The 26,253-nt window shown below is 39.2% G+C and overlaps 1 protein-coding gene across 1 annotated transcript in view; it reads left to right on the top strand.

Moving 5' to 3' along the window:
- The first annotated feature begins 423 nt into the window (after positions 1-423).
- ECE2 (endothelin converting enzyme 2) overlaps positions 424-26,253 on the top strand; it is a 1,144,316-nt gene continuing 1,118,486 nt past the window's right edge. Inside the window, exon 1 of the mRNA XM_044070640.1 lies at positions 424-854. Coding sequence (XP_043926575.1) covers positions 750-854 — 105 coding nt within the window. The 5' untranslated portion in view covers positions 424-749. The remainder of the gene's footprint in view (positions 855-26,253) is intronic.

Raw genomic sequence — 26,253 nt, 5'->3', positions numbered from 1 at the left:
CATTAAAAAGAACAGTTGTATAGTCACAGCATCGAACAGATGCTGTACAGATACAGTGGAAAACACAGTGATAGACTTCAATTTTGAGTGCAAACAAGATGAGATGAGAGGAGAAGGGGGGCAGTGTTTTTATGGAACACCGGAGCTAATTTTTATGGTCCTGAATGATAGATAATCTTCAAATGACAGGTGGTGCTCTGTTAAGCTGCAGTGGTTTCTGACTTGAATGCATTGTCAGTGGGGCTCTATATATCCATGAACTGTTCTTTTCTTTGTATATCTGGGGAAATATTCCTCTAATCCCCATAACATGATTCATCATCTCTTACGCACAATGTCGTCATCTGTTGTATGCTTGGCATAAATTAGTATGTAGACAGTAACAGCAGTCTGACCCTCTTTCTGCTTCTTTGACTTTAACTGCTTATTTTGAACCTCCCTCATTCTAATTTTTATCTTTAGCAAAGTGAGTGGAATCAATGTCTTTAGAATGTAAAGAGTCCCTCCGCTGTTCCAGAAGACAGCAGGCCTGCTGTGTGTGCGAACACTGTCTGCACATGACATGCATTTGGTTCAGAAGGGACGCTGGCAGTGAACTGATAGGGGATGATTGTGTGATTGTAGCCGAATGATCTATGCAAAGAACAGAAGTGCTTTGATCTTGAGTGGGGGAGGGGTGGACAGTGCAAGAGGATGCAGAAAAGTCTATCTTTCAGTGGAATAAAGCTAAATGTGAAATTTGTGCTGAAATGGGAAGCAGGAAAATGCACCGTCGAAATTTCTTGTTTCTGTTTTCAAATGGAACAGCTCAAGTGGAAGGTCTGACAGCTACAACCCACGCAAGATTACCCATGGTAAGAAACTGTCTGCAGCTGTTTTATTTATCCTCTTACACATGTTCTTTACTTTGAGATTAGCTTACGTTTCTTGTACCCAGAACTGTGGGCACATTTAGAGTTAGCCTGTAACACTTCCATGCTTAAGTCCCTACTGTTAATAAGCAGAGTCCAGCAGCAGAGCTGCTTCAGTAGGCTGCAGGCTTCAGTTATTTTCCCTTCTTTCCAGTACCCCACTGGCTGAAACTGCCATGCAGCAAGTCATTTATGCCTTTGCCTCACTCGTGAATGACAATGTCTGTGGTCTTAAAGGGGTAGTACTCGTGTTATCTAGGTCGAATGAGGTTGTTTCACTATTGTCAAAACACAACAGCCTCACTCTCCCAGATGACTGGAAAGTTTTAATTGCAACAACAAGGTCTATATCAGTGCTTACAGATATTTTAGTTTTCAGTAAATGTGATTCTCAAGATAAGCATGATAGATTTTTTTTAATTGTCAATCAAGTAAACTCACTGAATGCAGTGTTTCTTTTTCAGTGGCAACTCAGGATTTTTAGGAAAAACAGGGGTGAGTCAGCTCATTGGCACTCTATCTGTAATGCCAGTTATCTATGTTTTGGAGTGGCCCTGAGTACCGTTACTCCTGTCATAGCTCTCAACTGTCTCTGATTTTGCATAATGCCCACAATTTTGCCTCAGATGTTTACTCTGTCTCTCAAATTTGTTATCATTTTTTGGAAAGTCAGTGAAGATTGTATTCAGTCAGTAGTGCCAAACATAAGAGTTTCAAACTTATTATTATTATTCAGAAAATACGTGTGAATGCAAACTATGATGTTCTATTAACTTTCTGAGTTAGAGTAACATTTACAAATCGTCCCTGATTCTGGGCCTTTGTTCTCCATTATTGTTCTCTTTATCTAGAATTCTTGATTAAAGAAGTTGAGAGATGATACCTGCTGGTACGATAAACTGCAGTAAGCATAAATATGTTTTGTTAGAGAAAGAGGGTGAGGTGTACTTTAGGGTACACCTGCTGAAAACAAGAGATTGCCACTTGCCATTGCATCTCAGGTTTGTGTGTGTGTGTGTGTGTGTGTGTGTGTGTGTGTGTGTGTGTGTGTGTGCATGCATGCATGGGTGTGTAGGTGTGTATGTGTGGGTGTGTGTGGGGTGGTTGGGTGTGTCTGTGTGTGGGGTGTGTGTCTGTTTTTGTGTGTGTACGTAGGTGTGTATGTGTGTGTGTGTGTCTGTGGGGGGGTGTTTGTCAGTGCATAAGCATTACTTAGAGGGTGAATAATTATGTTATTGAACATTTCTTTCCCCATGGGTGATAAAGCCACAGACCCATCCCTTCTGACTCACATATCTAAGTAACAGTGTATAGATCTGCATTGGCTTTTGTCTACATTCACCTCTCATGAGCATCATCTGCTGTGATGGGACCAGTTTTTGTCAACCTCGATGGCCTAAATTTTAGGCTCTAACTGTGGTATCATTTAAAGAGATAAAGTGGCCTTGTGACACCTCACTTGTCACAGATGAATGGCTGGAGGGAGGTTCAGACTAGTTAACAAGGCTGATAAGGTACACAGAATTAAAAGGAAATATAAAAGGTAACAGGATATTTTACTTGCTCTGAGGATTGAATATTAAAAACATGTAAACAAATAAAAAACAATATTATTTATAGAGTTCCATGGCATATGAGGTTAAAGCTTTGACTAGAGCTGAAATGACCCATGCCCATTTCACAGCAGAGGCTTTAGAGCAGCTGGATAAGAGAGAGTCGGAGTGAGCAGCCATTGTTGACATCCCCATTCTGGGGGAAGGGAGGAGCTGTGATTCACGGTGACACCTGCAGGCATGTAGGTATGTTGCTGCAGCTTTATGGCTTGTAGTGTCTCAGTGCTGCACATTACAAGTATGGTGTTAAGCTTGGGGGGGTCCATATTTCCCATTGCTTATCATCTGATCTCTGAGGGGAGAAAATGGTCTGGGTAGGAAGGAACTGCATATAGATAGATACTTACATGTACTTTCCTTATGTTAGAGTGACATACATACCTAGCAATTATGACTGCTGGCAAAGTGAAGAGGTTGTTTTTATTTTCCATTTGTTAACCAGTAAGTAAACTTGATAAAGGCACCTTTTCAGTCACAGCCCTGTCCTTACAGTCAAGACAAATACAGCAACAAAATTTAAATATTGTGTCGAACATGATGCTATGTGTTAATATAGTATCACACATTACTGTCAGCCATGTATCCCTATTGTGTGTTGCTATACTAACATATAATATCACACATTAATGAGAGATACAGCTAGCAGTAATAACAGTCAGTGTCATACTTTAGTGTCAAACAGATTTGAAATCAGTAAACTTTTGTAGAATTACTTTTCATAATATTAACCATTTCTGAGACATGCTGCAGAATAACAATTTAGAGCTTATGTGTTAAATTAACTTTTAACTTCTCAATTCAATTGAGATATGACCTTAATACCTACTCAGCAAGCATTATACCTGCTATACAATAATTTAAGTACAGTATTTACACTGTCAACACTCAGGAGTTGTATTTGTTGCCATTATATAGTAATTATGCTTTGGAAATATAAATAGGAATTAAAGGTGGCTACACTGAAATATTAACACAGGAAATCTATGAGAGATGAACCTAGATCTCCGAGGCATTTTCATTACTTCTCTTCTGTAATTCACTTTCTTTAGTTGGCTCTTGATGCCTTGCAGTACAAGTCAAAAGTATGGATTTCAGTGTTTTCTTCCAAATAATGTTTTGTGTTTCTTTATATTCACAGTGATAGGAATTTAAACACTTCACAGAAAAGAGACTGTACACCATTTGCTGCCCCCTCACCATCTGCTGCACTCGGATGCCAGTCTTGTAGTTATGGCCTCAATTCCTACTTGAGACTGTGCTTCAGCTTCAGAGGTGGATGTGCCAACCCTTCATGTCATGCTGATATTGTGACATTTTCAGATATATTAAAGGGTATCTTGATATAATCAGAGCCATAACTAGGTCAGGGTGAAGGGACTGCCTACCCTGGGGTCAAACTGTCAAAGGGTATGATTGGCAGGTGCCGATGAGGTTGTTAATGCAGCATACTGCAGTAATAGTCATAGCTGAAGCGTTGAACTGCCCAGGGTGGGGTGAGTTAACTTCAGCAAGCTGCTTCTTACATTTATAATTTGCAGCAATCTACAGTGTCACAGTTACAGAACAAGCAAGAGATTTTACTGTCTTCAGCCTTGAGGCGTTTTTTTTTTTTTTTTTTTTTTGTGGGGGCAGATTGGGGAGCTGCACAGGGCACCAGATGACCTCGCTATAGTTCTGGAGATAATACAGGGAAAAGTGAGATAGGGAAAAATTATACATGGAATAGGTGAAGTTTTCTTGGATGAGCTAGATGAGCCAATGAATTTTAATTAATTTATTTTTCGTAGTTCAGTGGTTTTTACTTGTAATAAATAGCCATAAAGTTGACATTGATAGTGTGAAGAAAAGTTGCTTAACAATGACCAGCCAGCAAAATGGGAAAAAAGTGGCATGCAGTATCGAAACTAGATGATTGCTATTGCCACTGCGATGTAAATTGGTCTTGTTTAGCACCAATTAAATACTTGTCATAGACCAGAGACATTATTCATGTTTTTGTTAAATTGCTGGATCAAAAGCCATATAGTACATCAGCAGTGACAACTTTCATTTACTTTATAAAATTGTCAGCTATAACTTTAGCGCACAAAGTAATTTTAGCTTTTTTGTTTAACATTGTTTTTGGAAGATCATTTCAGCTGACAGATATGGACGTGAATTGCTAAACTGTGTTTTCTGCCAAGGATAGTATTATGAAAATATATTAAAACTATTCTGGTGAACTCTTCTTGAAAGCAGTTTCAATCAAAACAGAATTCATTTTTGGAAGTGTAATTGGAGCAAGAGATGGACACGTATTAATGTGATCTAATGTGGTCTAGAGCTACAGTGTTTTAAGATAGCACAGAATGCTTTGTGTAACTGAAGGATGCATGTGTAATTTCCAACATGATACAGAGAATGTGAACTATTATCAAATATTGTTTTGCATTTTGCATAAAATGTATTTAAAATGTTCACTGACTGCAGACTTGTACATTAGTTTTACAGTGCTGAATAAAATAACTCACCCAGAGTGCCTTTGTAAACATTATTTGACTCTTTTCTTATTCCACAGCTGCTGACAGCAGTTTCATAAAGGTTTGCACCCAGAAGACAGTGCTGATAAAAGGAAGCAGGTTACTTTACAAATACCTGTTTCCAAAGTATGGGCTGGAATAATAAATAGAAACTAATTTTCTATGCTTGCTTCACATAACTGTTTTCCATCTGGGCCACTATTGCAACCGTGACCAAAGAGTCAAATGTTTCCAGGGGATATGTGACCTTTTGGCAGTTCAGCCAGGGAATTAATTGTTTTAGCATTGTTAGTGCACTGAATGTCTTTGTGTGAGCTGTATTTCTTTGTTTCTTTTATGCTAAGGCTTTGTGTGAAGTGGTGTCCTATATTACCCAGCAGTGAATGGTAAACAAAACAATTGTTAAGGCATTAATGAGTGCCATAGTAATTGAGTGGCAGAAAAGTAGAGTTGAGGAATGTAAAATGTTTCTAAATTACAATGAGAAAAATAAGATGCATGTTATAAATAAAAGGCAAATGTTTAATTTAGTTACTTGTATGGGTGCCGGAACCATAGGGTGGGAGAAGGTAAGAGCCCCAGCACTTTCAACAGCTGCCCAATGTCCCCTGAAACTGCTGTCAGCATAGCAAGTACATGGAAACATTTGCACTGGTGTTTACAGAAAGCTTGAGCCAACCAGAAAAAAAGGATTATTTGAGTAATAAATCATCTTCTTCTGACTGCTCAAGCTTATGGTTAACATGGAAACTCCTGTGTGAGTGTTTTTAGAGGCATGCCGATCAACTTTTTCTCAAGAATTTTAGACAAAGCCAAAAATAACAGGGAGGTGAAGGCTTAAAACCTGGGACAATTTTAAAGCATTATTAAGTTGTTTAAAATTTTAACAGAACAGATATGCATCAACATGCATTTTTTGAACACTAGAAATGTGAAGCTTTAATGCCTGGCATTAATGACTGATTGTAATCCTCAGCATACCTCTGAATGTTTGCTTACAACTTCTGGGCAAAGCCAAAAATAATGGGGGAGATAAAGGGTCAAAATCAGGAGCAGATTTTAAATATTATTCTGCCAGAATGACAGGTTTTACATAAGCATGCATTTTCTGAAGGTTATGAAGTCTCAGACTTAAATGTCTTATTATTTAGTGAGCACAATCCTCAATGGTTATCCAGAAAACCATGAATGTTTTGAGGAACAGGCCAAAAATATGAGGCAAAATCAGGGACATTTTGAAAAATTCTGGATAACTTATTTATGTATTTATTTATTACTATTTGCTTACCAGGTAAACAGACTTTTTAGCCACAGCCTGGTCTCAAGAGCATCAGTCTTCACAGGTACAATAAGACATTACGTCCATGCACATGAGAGAGGTTTAATTCAAAGGTTTGGGAAGTGCTGCCTTCTAAGCATGCCAGCATGTCCACTATGCTGCATGTATCTATTGGTGAAGAATTTAGGTTCCTGATTCTAGTATTGGTGGAGATATTGCATTACAAATAAACAGGAGGTCCAGGTCAACTGGTTCTGTAATATGCAGTAAGACAGAGATCCCCCCCTAAAGCTGTATGATACTGAATAAAGGGATGGTGTTTCCAGCTTATCTTGGTAGCTCAGGGATTTTAGACCTGTGATCTTTTTTCTTTAGGAACCTTTAGGGTCTTGCTAATTGTTTGACTTGCTTAATGAGGTACAACCCTAAGGCGGCTTTGTACTCAATAATTTTCCTGATCAGTGCTGAATATAAGGGAGTGACTAACTGTTTAGAATGTGATGATATTCCTTGGTAATTAGATGGACTAAACAAAATGATTTCCTGACAGCTACTGTTAAGTGATGGTCAAAAGAGAGGAAGCTTTTAGTTGAAGTAGCTAGGTCCTATACAAAGTTTTCATTTTGTAGTGGTGTGTTGTCAATAGAGTATGATGAAGGAAGAGGGTATCTACCAAAAGTGATGCTACTACACTTTCTAGAATGTTTGAGACCTCTTTCAGTACACCGAGAGTTTACCAGGGAGAGTTCCTTCAGGAGAGTTTGGATGTCATACTGTGACTTAACAACAACCTCCAGTTTGCAGTCATCTACAAACGTTCTTAGCCAGAGGTCTTGGCTTCCCCCTTAGCAATCTGAGAAGTAAATACCATGAAGGAGATGTCTGAGCTCTAAGGAAATCCATTGGTCACTTTCATGCTTACTGATGAAGAAACTGCACCTCACAACATGTGGGCTCAATTTTTCTGCCAGTCTGTCATCAGTCTTACCACATATGGGTCATTGTATAAACCAAGTAACTTCTGTATGATACCAGTATGGGGGGAAGGTTTTGAAGACCTTTGCCTGGTCAACATACACTATGTGTACTGCATGGGCACCATCTACAGCCTCTGTAACCTTTTTGAAGAAGTTTACCAGGTTACATAGGCAGGACCTACCGTATGTAAAGCCAAACTGTTGCAGGTCAAATGTGACAAGGGTCTTGATGTCACAGTATATGAGTTTAATTATAATGTATCTCATGGTTTTGCAGAGGAGGCTTGTAATGCTGAAAGGACTGTAATTGCCTAAGTCAGTTGTAAGTCTACCCTTGTGGAGGTGCATTACTGCTGCGGTGTGCCATTCATCAGGGACAAAGCCAGTAGCTCAACTTAAGTTAAACATGCAAGGCCATATTTAACACTATTTATTAAGCAACCAGGTATTTGACATGATATGTAGCAGTAAATAAAGATGCAATCAAAAGGATTGTCATATAGCAGAAATCTGACAAAACCAAGCATCTTGCAAGTTTTGTTTCTTACCCAGATGTCACAGTGTTATAAAATATTTTATAGAGTATAATAAAACTTGTTGATAAGGTGGGTGATGTACTCAAATGGGGCAATACTGAATATTTTTTGGCCTTTGATGAAATTAACCCCACTGACCACTGTTCCCCCTGCTACCTCCAGTGTGTCCCCTACCCCCCCCCCCCCCCATTCTGACCTTGCCACTTCATTTGGATTAATTTGTTCTTGTTTTTCTCATACTTTCTTGTACTCTTCAGGTTTTTCTTACATTATTTTAGTATAAGTATTTATTTATTTATTTTATTGTCATTTGTTAACAGGGTTTGTCCAGCTTAGCCAGGTGCCCATCTTCAGTGGAGACCTGAGGAGAAAAGCTCCATATACAAGTAACAATTTTACAAATTAGAGATATATTTATAATGGTATACTATCAAGAAGTTATACATAAAAAAAGAAACAGTATTTTATACAGTTGTGTTCTAGTTGCAGATGATAGTATAGTATCAGGAAATATATTCATATGCAAGAATATTTACAAGTAACAGTCATAAACTCCATATAGCCTAACTGGCTAAGATTGCACCATAATAAGAGATGAGGAGATAATCAGAGAGGGGAAAGAAGGGAAAAAGGAAGAATGGGGTTTAGAAAAAGAAAGATAAATGCATAAGTAGAAGAAAATAATCTGTGGAAGGAAGAATAAAACATGAACTGATAACAAGTAAATTAAATTAAATTATAAAACAATCTGAGCTTTTGAGAACTGTCACCTTTCCTCTGCTGTTTTGCTCTACCTGTTTTTCTGTTATATTTCTTTCCTAATTTCCTACATCTTAACCCCATAAATATTCTTTATTCCACTCATCTTAATAGTGTAAACTATATGTCTGTATATTTTTAAGTACAATTAACATATTATAAGCAGTATATTTGATGTCAAGTTTTTTTTTATAATTGCATCAGTAAATCAGAAATTCTTTGTAGACATTGCACACACACACACACGCACACACGCACGCACGCACGCACGCACACACACACACACACACACACACACACACACACACACACACACACACACATAGTGGAATATCAGAAATGCACATTCAAAGAACAGAGCATAAGAGGCAAAAAAATCCTAACTGCATGGATGCAAAATTTTATCCTGTTTTAACAATTGTATATCATCAGGAATAATATATGATACATGAGTATACTGTATGCAGTACTGAGAAAAAAAAAAGACATCAGGAAGAGTAAATGAGATGGAAAGCATAGTCAGCTTACTGTTGCTGTTGTTGTTTGTCTTTCGGCTTTTCCCGGTTAGGGGTCGCCACAGCGGAACTCCGGTCCGCTAATGATTGCCAGTAGGTTTTTACGGTGCCGAATTGCCAGCTCGATGCCCAACCTTCAACGAAGGCATGCACATTCACGCATATCTTTCGGAACGCCACTCGATCGCGGGGAGGACATGCAGACTCCACACAGAATGCACTCCCCGCACTACAGCCGAGAATCGAACGGGAGAACCTCTTGCTGTGAGGCAACAACGCTACCGCTGCACCACCGTGGATAAAGCATAGTCAGTTTACTATACTTAACTAATCTTTGTCCTGTTTTTATTATGTTCCTTTGTCTTCTCTTTTTCAATAATATATATTTAATTTTAGTCATAAATATTTGGTGTAGAGAAATACAGTTAATTTAAAGTGTTAAAATGGCTGATCCAGTCTTTTCTCTTTCTAGCAGAAGCATCTGAATTTAGCCAGAACAGGAACTTAATGTTTACATGAAAGTGGTTTATAAAGATGTAAAACAAAGGGGTTATATATGCATTTCAGATAATTGTTTCTGCCCTCACAAATATTTGAAATGAAAATACAGTCACATTTCTTCAAACTGTGAAAAAAGAAAACAACACTTGCACATGGTTTTAGTGGCATAAATCCCAGCCAACATATTTTTTCAGCTGTTGCTCTGCATGGTTTGGCTGCACTGATCATTTCTCACCCGATTTAAACTACCAGTTCCAAAGACAGCAGGGAAGCTTTTTTGCCTAATTTGTGTATTTTTAAAGTGAATTTGGTCCTAATCTCTTGCTACTCCTTACTGTGCCAGAGTTTTGTTCATTTAAGTTGGGTTCTGGCTTTTTTCTTGTGATTGTAGAAAATGTAATGGTGGTTTGAGCATTCTTCTTATCCCAGACTTTATCTACAGTTGTTTTTCTGATGGCCTGTGACCTTTAAGTGTATATTATAAATAGTGTTATATAACAGGTCCTGTTGCAATATTTGGCTGGGTTGATCAGCGTTGCATTTCTTTTTCTACAAACTGTAACTGTATTGTCCAATTCTAACCAAATTTGGCCTTATTAACAGTCCCAAAGACATTAGGGAAGCATTTCTACTTATCTAATCCAGTACCATCTGTGTCCTTTTAGGTGCATTTAAGGATAATCTGTCAGTACTCTTGGTACATTTAGGGCACCCTTTCCCAGTGTTCTTGACATTCTACTTACTCTGTGCTACATTTGCTACTGTCTTTTTGATTTGCTATGGCTTTTAAATGCCGCTTGTAAATCCTGCTGGACACCAGACCGTGCTGCTCTGCTTGGCTGTACTATTTTGTGCTGCGTTTCTTTGTTTCACTCCGTTACTGATTCGACAAGTTTGAACCACATTTGACCTTGGTGCACTACATGCAGCAGCAGGGTGAGTTGCACTGTATAGATACAGTTAGTTAGTCTTAAGGTGTTATCTTCCATCCCTTACATACATTTTGGTCCCTCATTTGGCAACATCTAAGTGAGTGACAATTAAGTTTGATAAATACTAGAAACAGTCATTGAGTGGCACCTGAGACCATACCTCTCATTTGTACAGATTTTCGGAAAATGTCCAGATTTCTACCTCATATTTTTGGTCCATTTTTCATGAAATTGTAGTTTTTCTGACAAATTAGTGGCAAATCATAATGATAGAAGTTAGATAATAATGACAGACATTTGAGTTTCAGACTTCATATCCTTCAGAAAATGCATGCTAATGTAAAACCTGTTATTCTTTCAACTTTCTAAGTTTGTAAGAGCAATGTTTGACAAATATTCATATTTTTGGGCCTTTGTCCCACTTTTATTTATAGTTTTGTCCAAATTTCTTGCTTTAAGAGGTTGAGAGGTATGCCAAAGCCTATTTGTGTCACTACTAAGAGGTGTCTGAACGTGATGATTCTCTGAAGGATGTGTTTTGTGGCATCGTGGCCAACCTGTCTATATGCTCTTGGAAGCAGTGAAGCCTTGACGTATCAGAGCCAATGTGCAGTCCAACTACAGCTGGCACATGATCCTGCTATTCCAGAGTGCAATGTGTATAATTTTTACTACCCTCAGTTATTGTACAGAATTCCTATATTGCTCTTTTACTACTATAATTATGTAATGTACCAAACCACTGCTGTGTACTGTTCAAGTATTTTATTGTCTTTATTTTATACTAGTCATTATGCTGTTATTGTTATGCTGAGTTTGTTTGCTGCACAGAACTATATATGTGTACCTACTCCTCTCTGATTAGACTGTACTATTTCATTTCTTCCCTGTAGGTCCAAGAAGTAGTTATTTCAGTGTTAGTGCATCTTTGCTTCACTTAGTACATCTTCTTTGAATCATGGTTTATCTAACAACATATCTTCTTTGCCTCCAAACTTAATTGGCTCACTGTATCATTCCTGCCCTCATAAAGTTGAAAACAACTACCTTTATCCCTCCTTCTGTTACGTGACTCATTGCAGTAGGTATTCTGAGATGGTGTAGCAAGTGTCTAATTCTTACTGAGAACCATCTACTACTGGACCATTTTGAAACAATATGTGAGGGTTGTCATTATATTATCTACCTGTCTGTGTGAAATATATGTGTGTGTGTGTGTGTGTGTGTGTGTGTGTGTGTGTGTGTGTGTGTGTGTGTGTGTGTGTGTCTATATATATATATATATATATATATATATAAGGCTATATCTAAAAGAGCAGCAACATTCTGTGTGTTTTAATAAAGGATATTACATTTTTAACTCAGCTGTGAACTACCTACTATTTTATTATACCATGATCCCCCCAAAACGTGCACGCTGATTGGCCAGCGTGCCCGTTGTAAATCGAGTTATACTAATGGAAAAGGTCCGTCGCCGGACTTTTTCCATTAGTATAACTCGTTTTAAACACTGTCTCGCTATGTTAAATGGGTTTAACATAGCGAGACAGCTTTAAAATAAGCAACGGAGATCTCCGTTGCTTATTTTAAAGCTGTCTCGCTATGTTAAACCCATTTAACATAGCGAGCAGTGTTAAAAGCAACGGAGAAAGCAAGATCTCCGTTGCTTTTTAGTGTCGCTATGTTAAATGAGTTTAACATAGCGAGACAGTTTAAAATAAGCAACGGAGATGTCCGCTGCTTATTTTAACTGTCTCGCTATGTTAAACTCATTTAACATAGCGAGACTAAAAAGCAACGGAGATCTTGCTTTCTCCGTTGCTTTTGCTCAACTCTGATGTACTCGCAGGCGCCAGTACATCAGAACTGCCGCGGATGCCAGACATCTGCGGAAGGGCAGTAAACAGGCATTATACTATGCCATTATTTAAGAAAAGTAACAGTTTCTTTTCTTAAATAATGTCATGGTATAATAGCAATAACCCACTTCTGGGTGTGGGTAATGCTAAATTTACCCACGGTTAGGTTTGTTTGGTCCGGGCCGCCTCGGGACCAAACCACACCAACCGTGGGTAAATTTAGCATTACCCACACCCAGGCGTGGGTTATTGCTATATTATTTTATAGTACGTATTTTAAAGTTTGATTTTTAGTAGTGAACTAAGTTGTTGTTGTGCCTTTTCGGCTTTTCCCGGTTAGGGGTCGCCACAGCAACAAAATTGCTAAATTTGCTACTAAATCTAAACACTCCTCCCATCATTGCACCTCTCCTCACATGCTAAAGTGGCTAGAGCTTCCTAATCACCTTGTCATAGGTTCATAGGTTCATACTAGGCTATCTGCCCAAGGGCATTTATAAGCCTAGCCCAGAGTTTTGTGGCTTTTGCCACCCCTTTAGTTTGGAGGATACTATGCCCATTAATTTGCTGTGCCTCTGTCAAGCAGTGACACTGAGATAATGCCTGGGGTATATCTGCGATCTCCCATCCATTGGTCAAGATTTCTCTTGAACAAAGCCAGCGAGGTGCTCTGCCTCACATGTACCGGGATTTTGTTCCACAGCATAGGGAGTCTCTGGGTGATGAATCTGTCCCTCCAGCAAGTCCTATTAATAACCGTGTCAAGGTTTAAGTCTCCCGCCCTTGTAGTTCTGAGGGATCTAGATTTTTTGAGGTGAAGCATGTTCATCAATTCTGGGTTGGACATGGCCTTGTATGTCAGGCATAGGTCACCCTGAGCAGACGGTAAGCGACTGAATTGAGCTGGAGTTCCTTCAGTCGGGCAGCATAGGACATATTTTTGAGACCCTTTATCCTTTTGGTGAGGAACTTTTGGGGCCTTTCCAGTTGCTGCAGGTGTCGTGTCAGATACATTCCGAATGGGGCATTGTACTCAATCATTGGTCTGATGAGTGATGAGTACAGGGGGACGATGACTTCCCTTGATCTAGATGTGAATCCCTTCATGATCGGGTGGGCAATGTAGAAGGTCTTCCTAACTACTTTAGCAACATGAGTGTCAAACGAAAGGTTACTGTCAACCTGAGTCCCCAGATCCCTGATAACCTCTTCTGTGCTTAGTGGGTTGCCGCCTATATGGTAGCTAGGGGTAACCGTGTTTTTCCCGAAGGGTATGACTATGCATTTTTTGGCGTTTAACTTTAGGCCATGGCTCTGGCACCAGTTATCCGTTTCTATAAGACCCTTCTGAAGGATATCTGTGTCAGATGTGTTCTCAACTATGGCGCCCAGTTTGCAGTCATCTGCAAATTTTGTCAGCCATAATCCTCCTGTGTTTGCTTGTACTTCTCAAAAGTAGATGCCGAACAGGAGTGGGCCCAGGACTGAGCCCTGTGGGACACCACTTGTGACAGGCTTTGAGTCTGACATGGCGCCAGGAACTCTGACCCTGTGGGTTCTGTCACTTAGCCAGTTTGCAACCCATCTTGTGACGTATGGGTTTACATTTAAGCTGATGAGTTTTTCAATGATACCTGAGTGGGGTATTGTGTCGAAAGCCTTTGCCAGGTCGAAGTAGGCTGTGTGGACTGCCTTTCCCTCATCAATGGCCTTGGTGACTGTTTCGAAAAAGTCAACCAAGTTTAAAAGGCATGATCTGCCTTTGACAAAGCCAAACTGGGTCGGATCCAAAGTCTGCAAGTCCCCTATGTCTTTATTTATGAGTTCCATTATGATCCTCTCCATAGCTTTGCAGATCAGGCTTGTCAAGCTGATGGGACGGTAATTTCCAGGGTTGGTGGAGGTACCGCCTTTGTGAAGTGGGACCACAGTTGCCGTACGCCATTCCTTAGGCACGTATCCTGAGGTGAGGCTAAGATTAAACAGCTGCCCTAACTGCGGGTTTAATTCCTCATTGAGTTCGTGGAGCACACAACCGGGGACACCATCTGGTCCCATGGATGCTGTGTTTTTTGCCTTGGAGAGAGCAGTTCTCACCTGAGCGTTAGAGATGTTTGGGGGGGGTTACAATCCTCTGGTATAGATATCTCACCTTTTGGGGGGGGGGGGTTGCACTGAACCTGTCAGCCAGTATGTTGGCAATGTCTGTAGGTTCAGTAATTTTTACATCATTTTGAACTAATTCTGAGCATATCTGGGAGTTTCCTCCCAGGTTTCTAACATAGCTAAAGAAGGTCTTATGATTGTCTTTTGAGTCCTTAGCGACTTTTCTCTCAAAATTTGCCTTGGATGATTTTATGAGAGCTCTTAGTTTTTTACTTATAATGATCAAAGGTGTTTTCCCTTTTAAGGATTTTGCTCTATCTTGTAGTAGCTTCCTCCTTTTCTTGTAGAGTTTGTTTATGGCTGGGGTCCACCAGACTGGATGCTTGCCTTTGGTACAAAGAGTCTTTGTTTTGTTTGGGATTGCCTGATCCATGCAGTCCTGTAGGTGCTGGTAGAAGGCATTTGTAAGTGATTCAGCGGCTTGAGTAATGGTTTCCGCAGGCTCGGGGGCCTTAAAAGAGACCACACCAGTCTTTAGAAGTGTGAAGTCGGCTTTTGAGAAGTTCTTTACTGTGGTCTTTTTTATCTCAGGTGGGGGCGGGATGTAGACTTCCAGTGAGATTAGTTTATGGTCTGATCTCACCAGTGAGGGGTATACTTCCGGTGTTGAACATTGTGACCCCGTGTTCGTGATGATGAGATCTAGTATGTTTTCTCCTCTTGTGGGGATGGTAACTAGTTGTTCCATGGCATTTGAGTTTATGAACTCTAGGAACCTTTGGGCTAGAGTGTTGGGGCTTGAGTAGTGATCCCAGTCTATATTTGGGTAGTTGAAGTCACCTAGTATGATGGTGTTTGGAGATACATTTATCCCCTCCAGTGTTTTCAGGAAAGCTATGTGAGGTTCCTGAGATTGAGAGGGTGGCCTGTAACATGCTACAAATTGCAGAGCAGTCTTGCCTATGGTTAATTGCTCCTGGATGGTCTCCGATGCATCGTGCATTGCCACCAACCTTGAGGTGTGGGTGTCCTTGATGAATATAGACATCCCCCCTCCCTTCTTGGTGTTGTCTGGATTTTGGGGCCAGAACGCATGATATGAGGTAAAACCTGATAGTGCCAGGGTGCTCTCTGGAGCCTTGAACCAGGTTTCAGTCACAGCACAGACATCAATGTTCTCCATACTGAGAAGGGCCTCGAGTGTGTGCATCTTGAGGTTGAGACTTCTGGCATTGAGCAGCATTACCCTTAGTTTTTTTCCTTTTTTGTGTTCTAGGGTGGTAGGTTTAGAATTTGAGCCTTGCCTAAAAAAGGCACTATGGGGGTGGCAAGAGCCTTTGCCAATATCCGGAAGCCCAGGGGTGACAGGTGCAAGCTGTCCCTTGCGAAGCAGCGTGGCTTGTCCAGCATGTCATCCTAGGCAGACAGACATTGGATCCCCTTTGAATGACACCAGAGTTTAAGCCAATTATTAAAGCTGATCATCTTGTCTCTCTATTGTGGCATCATTCTTGGTGAAGGTAGGATACTGCTCAAGGTCAGGGTCATACCTGCCTGGGCTACATAATCAGAGAGCTCCTCTATGTCTCTTTTCATGTAGTTCAAGGAGGTACGTCTCAGGTCGTTCACACCAGCGTGGACAATGACAGAGTCGTACTTGTACCTGCTGTTGAGAAACCTGAGTGCTTGCGTTATGTGGCGGATTCTAGCGCCCGACAGGCAGCTTACTGTGACCTTTCCTTACTCAATCTGGTGAGCGGGACGTCAGTGTGTCTGACTATGGAGTCACCAACGACGAGTGTGTCTGGCATTGTGTTTGGCCTTAAGGGCTGTGACTGTTTGGCACACTGACTATGTGGTCTATGTGTTGCATGTGTTGTGTCCTGAGGTGGCAGTTGTTTGGGTGTCTGCTTTGGTGGCCTCTGCTGTTTTGGTAGATTTTTGATCAGAGCCTCCGAGTATGTCTTTGTGTATTTATGTGTATGATTTGAAGTTGTGATAGTACTATGTGAGACTGGGTTTGTGGTGGTGTGTGGTTACCTTCTCCTCCTGTCTGGTCTTGCCAGTCCTATATTGAGAGAGCTCAGCCTCCAGTTTGGCTATATAGTTGCATCTCTCGCATGTATTTGTGTTTTGTGGAAGAAGGAGAGGGTTGTCCGTGTACATGAGACAATTGTAACATTGCCTCAGTATTCCCAGGTTCACCAGCTGAGCAGGAGAGGACACTAGCAACTGATCCCTCGACATGCTAGAAGGAATAGACAAAGACTTTAAAAAGACTCCAGGGGATGTGGGTGATCGAAAAGGGTTTTTTGGCTGGTGGGGTACTATGTATAATAAAAGTGCTATATCAAAGTAAAAAAAATACTTTAGGAGCAAGTGCTAGGCTTTACAGATAAAGAATAGTCCACTTAAGAATCAAGTAGAGCTGAACTTTTTAGATATAGAATACGCTGGTTTGATCAGCAGTACAGTTCAAGGAAGGCTGTTTTAAGGGAAAATTTGAAGAGTGGACTTTAGGTAGCCCAAATAGTTTAACCTTGATAAACTGCCGCTGCTCTTGTGTGCTCCTGTGGCAACTCCGCGATAAATCGCACTAAAGTGTGCTTTATAGCAGGGGGCTGGAAAAGACAGGAAATTACCCAAAATGGCCAATAAACTACAAGTTACTGCCTTAAACCACTCCTCTGAGGACAAACAGGCAGCTCAGTACTCCCCACTCTCACTTGTGAGTAAAGAAACTTCCCCCTGACCAAACAAGGAAAATGGAGAAACACAGGAACAAAGACAAAGCCCAGGGATCAGCAAAATCTGATCTCTGGAACAAACTATTAGGAAAGTATGGAAAACAAGAGTATTTTTTGTTTTTTCAAGTTTTTTCAGATAGGCAGAAAATACAATAAATGCTGTGTTTTTCGACTAATTGCTATCAAAAGCTAGTACACTTGAGTGTATTAGCCTGTTGTTTAACTTTTAAGCAAAACTTAAACAAGGAAGTGCAACAAACAATTCAAGCTATTAAAAACAGTAAAAACAGGTAATAACAGAATAAAACAGGCAGAAATAGTCGTCGAAAGGCTTAAAAAGTCGAAAATGCAGAAAAAAATACTTAGAATCTGGAAAGTTTGTCTTTTCTGGTCTCTGCTGCTCGAGGAACTCTGCTGGACACCACGAGGAGCTGTGCTGAGTTCTCTATAGCCAGAAAAGCCCGCCAAAGCGTGCTTTATAACAGGGGGCTGGAAAAGACAGGAAATGACCCAAAATGGCCAATAAACTACAAGTTACTGCCTTAAACCACTCCTCTGAGGACAAACAGGCAGCTCAGTACTCCCCACTCTCACTGGTGAGTAAAGAAACTTCCCCCTGACCAAACAAGGAAAATGGAGAAACACAGGAACCAAGACAAAGGCCAGGGATCAGCAAAATCTGATCTCTGGGACAAACTATTAGGAAAGTATGGAAAACAAGAGTATTTTTTTTGTTTTTTTTCAAGTTTTTTTTCAGATAGGCAGAAAACACAATAAATGCTGTGTTTTTCGACTAATTGCTATCAAAAGCTAGTACACTTGAGTGTATTAGCCTGTTGTTTAACTTTTAAGCAAAACTTAAACAAGGAAGTGCAACAAACAATTCAAGCTATTAAAAACAGTAAAAACAGGTAATAACAGAATAAAACAGGCAGAAATAGTCGTCGAAAGGCTTAAAAAGTCGAAAATGCAGTAAAAAATACTTAGAATCTGGAAAGTTTGTCTTTTCTGGTCTCTGCTGCTCTAGGAACTCTGCTGGACACCATGAGGAGATGTGCTGAGTTCTCTATAGCCAGAAAAGCCCGCCAAAGTGTGCTTTATAGCAGGGGGCTGGAAAAGACAGGAAATGACCCAAAATGGCCAATAAACTACAAGTTACTGCCTTAAACCACTCCTCTGAGGACAAACAGGCAGCTCAGTACTCCCCACTCTCACTGGTGAGTAAAGAAACTTCCCCCTGACCAAACAAGGAAAATGGAGAAACACAGGAACCAAGACAAAGCCCAAGGATCAGCAAAATCTGATCTCTGGAACAAACTATTAGGAAAGTATGGAAAACAAGAGTATTTTTTTTGTTTTTTTCAAGTTTTTTTTTCAGATAGGCAGAAAATACAATAAATGCTGTGTTTTTCGACTAATTGCTATCAAAAGCTAGTACACTTGAGTGTATTAGCCTGTTGTTTAACTTTTAAGCAAAACTTAAACAAGGAAGTGCAACAAACAATTCAAGCTATTAAAAACAGTAAAAACAGGTAATAACAGAATAAAACAGGCAGAAATAGTCGTCAAAAGGCTTAAAAAGTCGAAAATGCAGAAAAAAATACTTAGAATCTAGAAAATTTGTCTTTTCTGGTCCCTGCTGCTCTAGGAACTCTGCTGGACAACACGAGGAGCTGTGCTGAGTTCTCTATAGCCAGAAAAGCCCCCCCAAGCGTGCTTTATAGCAGGGGGCTGGAAAAGACAGGAAATGACCCAAAATGGCCAATAAACTACAAGTTACTGCCTTAAACCACTCCTCTGAGGACAAACAGGCAGCTCAGTACTCCCCACTCTCACTGGTGAGTAAAGAAACTCCCCCCTGACCAAACAAGGAAAAGGGAGAAACACAGGAACCAAGACAAAGCCCAGGGATCAGCAAAATCTGATCTCTGGAACAAACTATTAGGAAAGTATGGAGAACAAGAGTATTTTTTTTGTTTTTTTCAAGTTTTTTTTTCAGATAGGCAGAAAATACAATAAATGCTGTGTTTTTCGACTAATTGCTATCAAAAGCTAGTACACTTGAGTGTATTAGCCTGTTTAACTTTTAAGCAAAACTTAAACAAGGAAGTGCAACAAACAATTCAAGCTATTAAAAACAGTAAAAACAGGTAATAACAGAATAAAACAGGCAGAAATAGTCGTCAAAAGGCTTAAAAAGTCGAAAATGTCTACCTTCAGCTTATTACAGCCCACAAAATAATCGTTAAACCTACTGCATGCCCTGCTCTTACTAATATCTTACCATTCTACACTCCGCACAGACATCTTCCCAGCAAAATCTACTTTCTGTGTATAAACCAAAATGTCCCCCTGGCCAGTTTCTCCTTTCCTATTCATTAGCCAAAAAAATGGAACTCCCTCCCACCCCTGCTAAGAATCACTACAAGCTTCGAACTCTTCATATCCCAGCTCCACTCCCACCTCTCCCAAAACTGGAAATGTAATTGCATTCTTCCTACCTAACTCCTCCTAATGTCGCTTATACATGTACTCCCTCATGCACATGCTTCCTAATATCACTTATACATGTACTCCCTCATGCACATGCTTCCTAATATCACTTACACATGTACTCCCTCATGCACATGCTTCCTAATATCACTTATACATGTACTCCCTCATGCACATGCTTCCTAATATCACTTATACATGTACTCCCTCATGCACATGCTTCCTAATGTCACTTATACATGTACTCCCTCATGCACATGCTTCCTAATGTCACTTATACATGTACTCCCTCATGCACATGCTTCCTAATATCACTTACACATGTACTCCCTCATGCACATGCTTCCTAATGTCACTTATACATGTACTCCCTCATGCACATGCTTCCTAATATCACTTATACATGTACTCCCTCATGCACATGCTTCCTAATATCACTTATACATGTACTCCCTCATGCACATGCTTCCTAATGTCACTTATACATGTACTCCCTCATGCACATGCTTCCTAATGTCGCTTATACATGTACTCCCTCATGCACATGCTTCCTAATGTCGCTTATACATGTACTCCCTCATGCACATGCTTCCTAATATCACTTATACATGTACTCCCTCATGCACATGCTTCCTAATATCACTTATACATGTACTCCCTCATGCACATGCTTCCTAATATCACTTATACATGTACTCCCTCATGCACATGCTATTTTTTTTCCCTACAGTTGCCTTGCTCTGAATCTAAAGAATGGTTACCATGTAAATATTGTGCATAGCTCGCTATCCCTTCTCTCTGTTAATTTTGTTCCCCTTTTTCTTCCTTTCTTTGTGCACCTTTTCAGTTTGATACAACTCCATATATAATTTTACATTTGTTTTCTAAAACATTTATACTTGTATGTATAATTGCATAAATGTATGCTTGTTTTAATTGTATGTAATACAGAGCTTTTCTCCCCGGGCCTAAATGTAAAACTCTATGCTTGTTTTAATTGTATGTAATATGGAGCTTTTCTACATGGGCCTCCACTGAAAACGAGCCCTCTGGGCCCAGTGGACCTCCCCGGTTATCAAACTGGAAATGTATGTATATATATATATATATATATATATATATATATATATATATATATATATACGTATACGTTTCAAAATGTATAACGCCCCTTTATCGACACCTAAATGTCGAAATACCCAAATCCCGAACAAACGGAATGCTGGTCCACAAAAAAAAAAAAACACAAAATAAAGTGAGGGGCTTTACCCCCCCCCCCCCCACACCACCCCTACTTAAATATACCAACTCTGAGATTGCACCACAGTGGAGGAAACGGCAAAGTCCTGAAAACATCCCAGGGATTTTTTCTTTAGGAAAAAAATTGCTGTTCTGTGTCTACAGGATTTGGCCTTTTTCACAATCAGCTGTCGATAAAGCGGTGTTCGACTTTTCGGACGTTCGCAGAACTAATAAGGAACCTACTATATATATATATATATATATATATATATATATATATATATGTGTGTGTGTGTGTGTGTGTGTGTGTACGTATACCAAAAATCAGCAATCCAAGATAAACACACTAAAACGAATAACTTCTTCTTGGAGGCACTCCTCGGGACCTAAGGACCAGCAAAATCAACCACGACACCCACTTTAGCACTTTCGTTCCACTTCATTCATTTAGGAACTTCATCAAACAATTTTTACATCATTAATTACATAGTATAAATATCTTATGCCTAACATGGTATCCAATAGCATAACAGAATCAATTAGCTATAATATTATAATCATTAATTAAGAAGAGCAGTGATTCAACCTTCTTGAATTTAAAAATAGCAGTCATTCGACCTTCTAAAAACTTCATTAGTTTCAGTTCCCTCTTTTTTTAATTGAAAACATTCTATTAGTACTGTACATACATTAATATATAATAAATAAACACTAGAGCTTCACATATCTGCAAAATATTTATAAACCTAAAAAAATATAGAAATAAAAATAAAATAATTCCTTTGTTTTTGTCATTATGTTGTTCTCATAAAATTCTATACTTTAACAAACTTTTGATGTTATGTTTATTCAGTCCTGGTTTACGATCAGCCCTTAACAAAATCTGCCACCTTGGCTCTCGAGTCTCTAATAGCTTATTGCATCCATTGGTATATGGGAACTCATTTATATGTTCCTAAACAGAAAAACAGAACTTTCTGAAACTTTCACACACTAAATATGTTTACTTAAAGCATTTAATATATTTCTGTCTTTAAAAGCTATTAAGTGTTCCCTAACTGACTAACTCTAATTTTAAAAGGTCTCATGCTTTTATGTGTTTTTATATAAAAACACTGACAGGTACTACAAAGGCTTACATATACAATATTCTTGCTAAAACAATTGTAGTGACCTTTGATCTTAATAACTTTATTTAAGTGGGGAAAGTGAACATATTAGTATTACTCATATATTTACACTGTTTACATGAACTGCAGGCAAAAGTGCTGTAAACTGCTGTAAAGATTTGGCTCCCAAATGACAAAGATACACTTCTTTACACTTATGTCCAGGCCTAATACAATGTTGATTTGCATGGTTTAGTCACCACTGTAATAACCTATCAGATGCTGACTGATCAGCAGCTTCACTCAGTTAGTAGTTCTTGGCAAATTTAGTTACCCATATATCTAGGTTAGTTATTGGAGATCCAAGAAGATATTAGCGAACCAAAGGGGCACTTGTACTGAAGCATGCATCTAGCCACTTTTTTATTTGCTTCCTGAGTTTGTACCAACTACTTTAACCGTGCAGGTTCTGTCTGCCTGTTTGCTACCCATCTTATAATATAAGGGTCTACATTCAATTCTTTAAGCTTCCTTACAATTCCAGGATCAGGAAATGTGTCAAATGCCCTGGCCAGATCCAGATACACTATAAGAACTGCATGGCCACTAAATACAGCTTCAGTTATTTTCTCAAAAAGTTTATTAAGTAAATAGAGTCTCCTTTTGAAAAAAAAGCTCGTTGTTGTGAATTTACAGCAATAAAATTGTCTGTATTGGAGATTATGAAATCAGATGAAATATGTTCCATGGCTCAGGAAATTCAGCCTGTTAGGCCAGTGTGCCTGTAGTTCCCAGGGTCTACAGCGGGGGTGGCCCTTTATGGAATGGTATAACAATATCTGTTCTTCACATCTCAGGAACATACCATGTGACTATGTGTAAGCTGAGCTGTTTTATAACAGGTTTAGATGAAGAGTTTAGCACTGCTGATTAAACAACCAGCCATATTGTTGGGACCCACAGAGGCGATATCTTTAGCTTTAGCCAGTGCAGTTAGGGTATGATCTTTTCTAATCTTTGGGGAGTAGTTTAGTAATTTGTAGTAGTAGTTAGTTACTGACATAGTTATATAGTGATAAAGTTAGTCATTGACATCTAGGAACAAAATCTAAGTTATAAACCAAATTACTCTTCCTGTCCTAACTTTCAGTTTTGGAGTGATTCACTGGCCTCAAAAGGTGCTGGATAGATTAGACAGGAAAACAAGAAGGATGATTCATGCTCACCAAATGATTTATAAAAATCACTACATACCAAAACTATATATTCCCCATACCGAAGAAGGTATGGACCCCCTTGAAATTGATTACATGTATAGCTCTGCAGTTGTGGGACTGCATATATATCTGCTGACCTCACAAGACCCAAACATAGTGAAAGTTTTGAAACATGAGGAGAATAAATCTAAGATGACTTCTCTTTTTAGTCTAGCAGAAGCATATTGGCGTTAAGCGGGAATGGAAATCAAACCAGAGGTAGATAAAAATCAGGCAGCAACTGAATGTGCCAAAAAAAACAAAAGAAAGAATATAAGATGAAGGATCAGATGAAAAGGCAAGAAATGTGGTAAATGCATAAATATAGTTGCAAATGTAGAAAACTCCTGGAGGAAGCTCATGTTGATCAGGATTGAATGCAGGAATGGTTAAGAAGAGGTGAATTCAAACCAAAAGATGAAAGTTTAATATTGGCGGCCCAAGATAGTGGGCTAAGTACATATGCATGTTGGTTTACAAAGTACATTGAACATATGGGAGAAATAGACAAATTTAGGTTTTGTAAAACAGAATTGGAAACAGTCGCACTCCTTCATACTGGTTGTGACATACTAATGAATGTATACTGAAAGGCATGATAGTGTGACAAGAATGTTGCATTGGGGATGGTACAAACATTATAATACTGAAGTAGCTGAAAAACACTGGAAACATGAGCCATAAAGTATCATACAAAATGATGAAGTCTACATCACATGAGATCACCCATTACCAATAGTTCAAAAGATATATGCGAGAAAAACAGATATTGTGTTCCATGAAAAGAAGACAAAAGTAGCATTGATCATTGAAATCACTAGACCCAGTGACTACAGTGTCTTGCATACAGGGAGAGACAAAGTCATAAAATATCAGAATTTGCAGACAGAACTGAGCGCAATGTGGAAGAAAGATACCCAGACAGTCCCAATAGTAGTAGGAGCAACGGGTCTTATAAAAAGTAATCTACAATCATATTTAGATATGTTACCAGTACATATAACTCCATATAAATTGCAGAAGGCGTCATTACTGGGCACACTGCGGGTGCTGTGAAAAGTACTTCTAGCTGACATCAAAGATTGAAACGATATTAATTTCATGAACTTTAATCATACTTTGACTTGGAATGGGGTCCATTCCCGTCATGGTATTAGCAACCCAAAAGATTTGGAAAAATTAAAAAGAGGAGATATGCAGAAAGACACTTATAATATTACATTGTCTTACTGCTACCTTTTGAGCTGTGCCAGTAGTGACAGATGTGGCACTGGTATATAAAAGTTATGCATTCTTTTTTTAAACCCTACTGCTTTTAGTATAAAAAGCCAGACATTTGTATGGCAGCATATATACTAATCCCAGCACTCTTGTAGGTGCTCCAGTCTCTTCCTTTGCAGCTGCGTATTCCTTTCAATCTCTTCAGGGGCTAGTAACATAAATACAGCATAAGGTAAAGGTCGTGGATGGTACATAGTGGCAGGTTATTTGAGTAGCTAAAATAAGTCATAGTTACAGTACTGAAGTATTGACTGCCATTTTCATTCATCCTTCCATGCAAGTAGCACTGGCGATAGCCTTGCCCAAATGATTCTTTGCTTCAGCATTATCCTGGGCTCAGTATAGCCCTCCTGTGCTTTATGAAGGATGTCCAGAAAAATCTTGGACTCTTCCTCACACCACCTCTGTGCTCCAAAATTTGCACTACCCTGTACTTTTCAAGCAGTGATATCTTACCTTGAAAAATGGTAGGAAATTCATACCCAGAACAGTTCTGTTGTGTCCCACACAGTGACATGAATTGTCAGGCACCCATTAATGTGACAGATAGCAAACTCATAAAACACAGATATTGCATTCTTATAGTTCCAGTGGTACTTTTTAAGATGTGAAACATGGCACTCCTCTATCCCCATGTATGCTGTTGAGAATACATGCTCTACATCAATGTCATCTGCAGATGGTTAAATATGGCATGACAATTCCGTCACTCCAATTGTATGGAGAAACACTCAGGGCTTAGGCATGTTTACAGCATCCTGTAGAAATCTCCAGCTTGTTTACTTGGTGTGCTCACTGTGCAATTTGAGCAGTTCAGAAGCAATAGTGATCTGAGCCCTAGTTAGCATAATTATCACACCCTGAGGGGTGAAGTTACAGGATATAAGCTTGACAAGAATCTCAGATCCTTATTGAACTATGGAGAAAAACACTGGAGAAGCAGTTTGATTTCTTCTAAGGGTGCTTTTGGTGAAATCTTTCTTTCTGACTTAGATATCTGCTTATATAAGGTAAGTGCTACTTATAAATCCACTCCTTTGCACAATGGCTGCTTTTGAGTGCTTTTTACAAAATGTTAAAAGGGATGTCAGTTTGGCAGTACATTTAAATGAGATGGGCAAAGTATCTCTAGGGATGCATTGCAGATATACTGAATATAGTAGTCTACAGGATTGTTAAAGTAGATGGGAACCACAACACTCAGCTCATATTCAGAGTACTGTTCAAGTCTATTTTAGTATCATATACCTTGCACGTATCTCATTAGCCACAACCTTTGTAACAGTGCTGTTGAAATAGTCATGTGTTCATGTTCAATTGCACATCTGTGCTTGTCTTGTGGGGAAGATGTGGTCAGTACACATACATGCCTGACATTTACATAGATTGAGGATACTGATAGTGTCAGACAAAAATACTGTATATTAAATGTCCTAGTACATAGTGCTAGTGTAAGGATTAGTAAGGCTTGTGAATTAATTAATAATAATGAATTAATTTGTCTTTGTTGACTAGGAAATTCCAACTGGGCAGTACCCATTTTCAGTGGGGGCATGGGGAGAAAAGCTCCATCACAGTACACTTATATTAACAAGTGCATTTCAGACAGTTCTCAAAA

Source organism: Protopterus annectens, chromosome 4.part1 (genome assembly GCF_019279795.1).
Source record: "Protopterus annectens isolate FY-2018-M chromosome 4.part1, PAN1.0, whole genome shotgun sequence".
In the NCBI taxonomy this organism is placed as follows: domain Eukaryota; kingdom Metazoa; phylum Chordata; order Ceratodontiformes; family Protopteridae; genus Protopterus; species Protopterus annectens.
The sequence above is the reverse complement of the archived record's forward strand: the minus strand, read 5'-3'. Positions and strand labels throughout refer to the sequence as shown.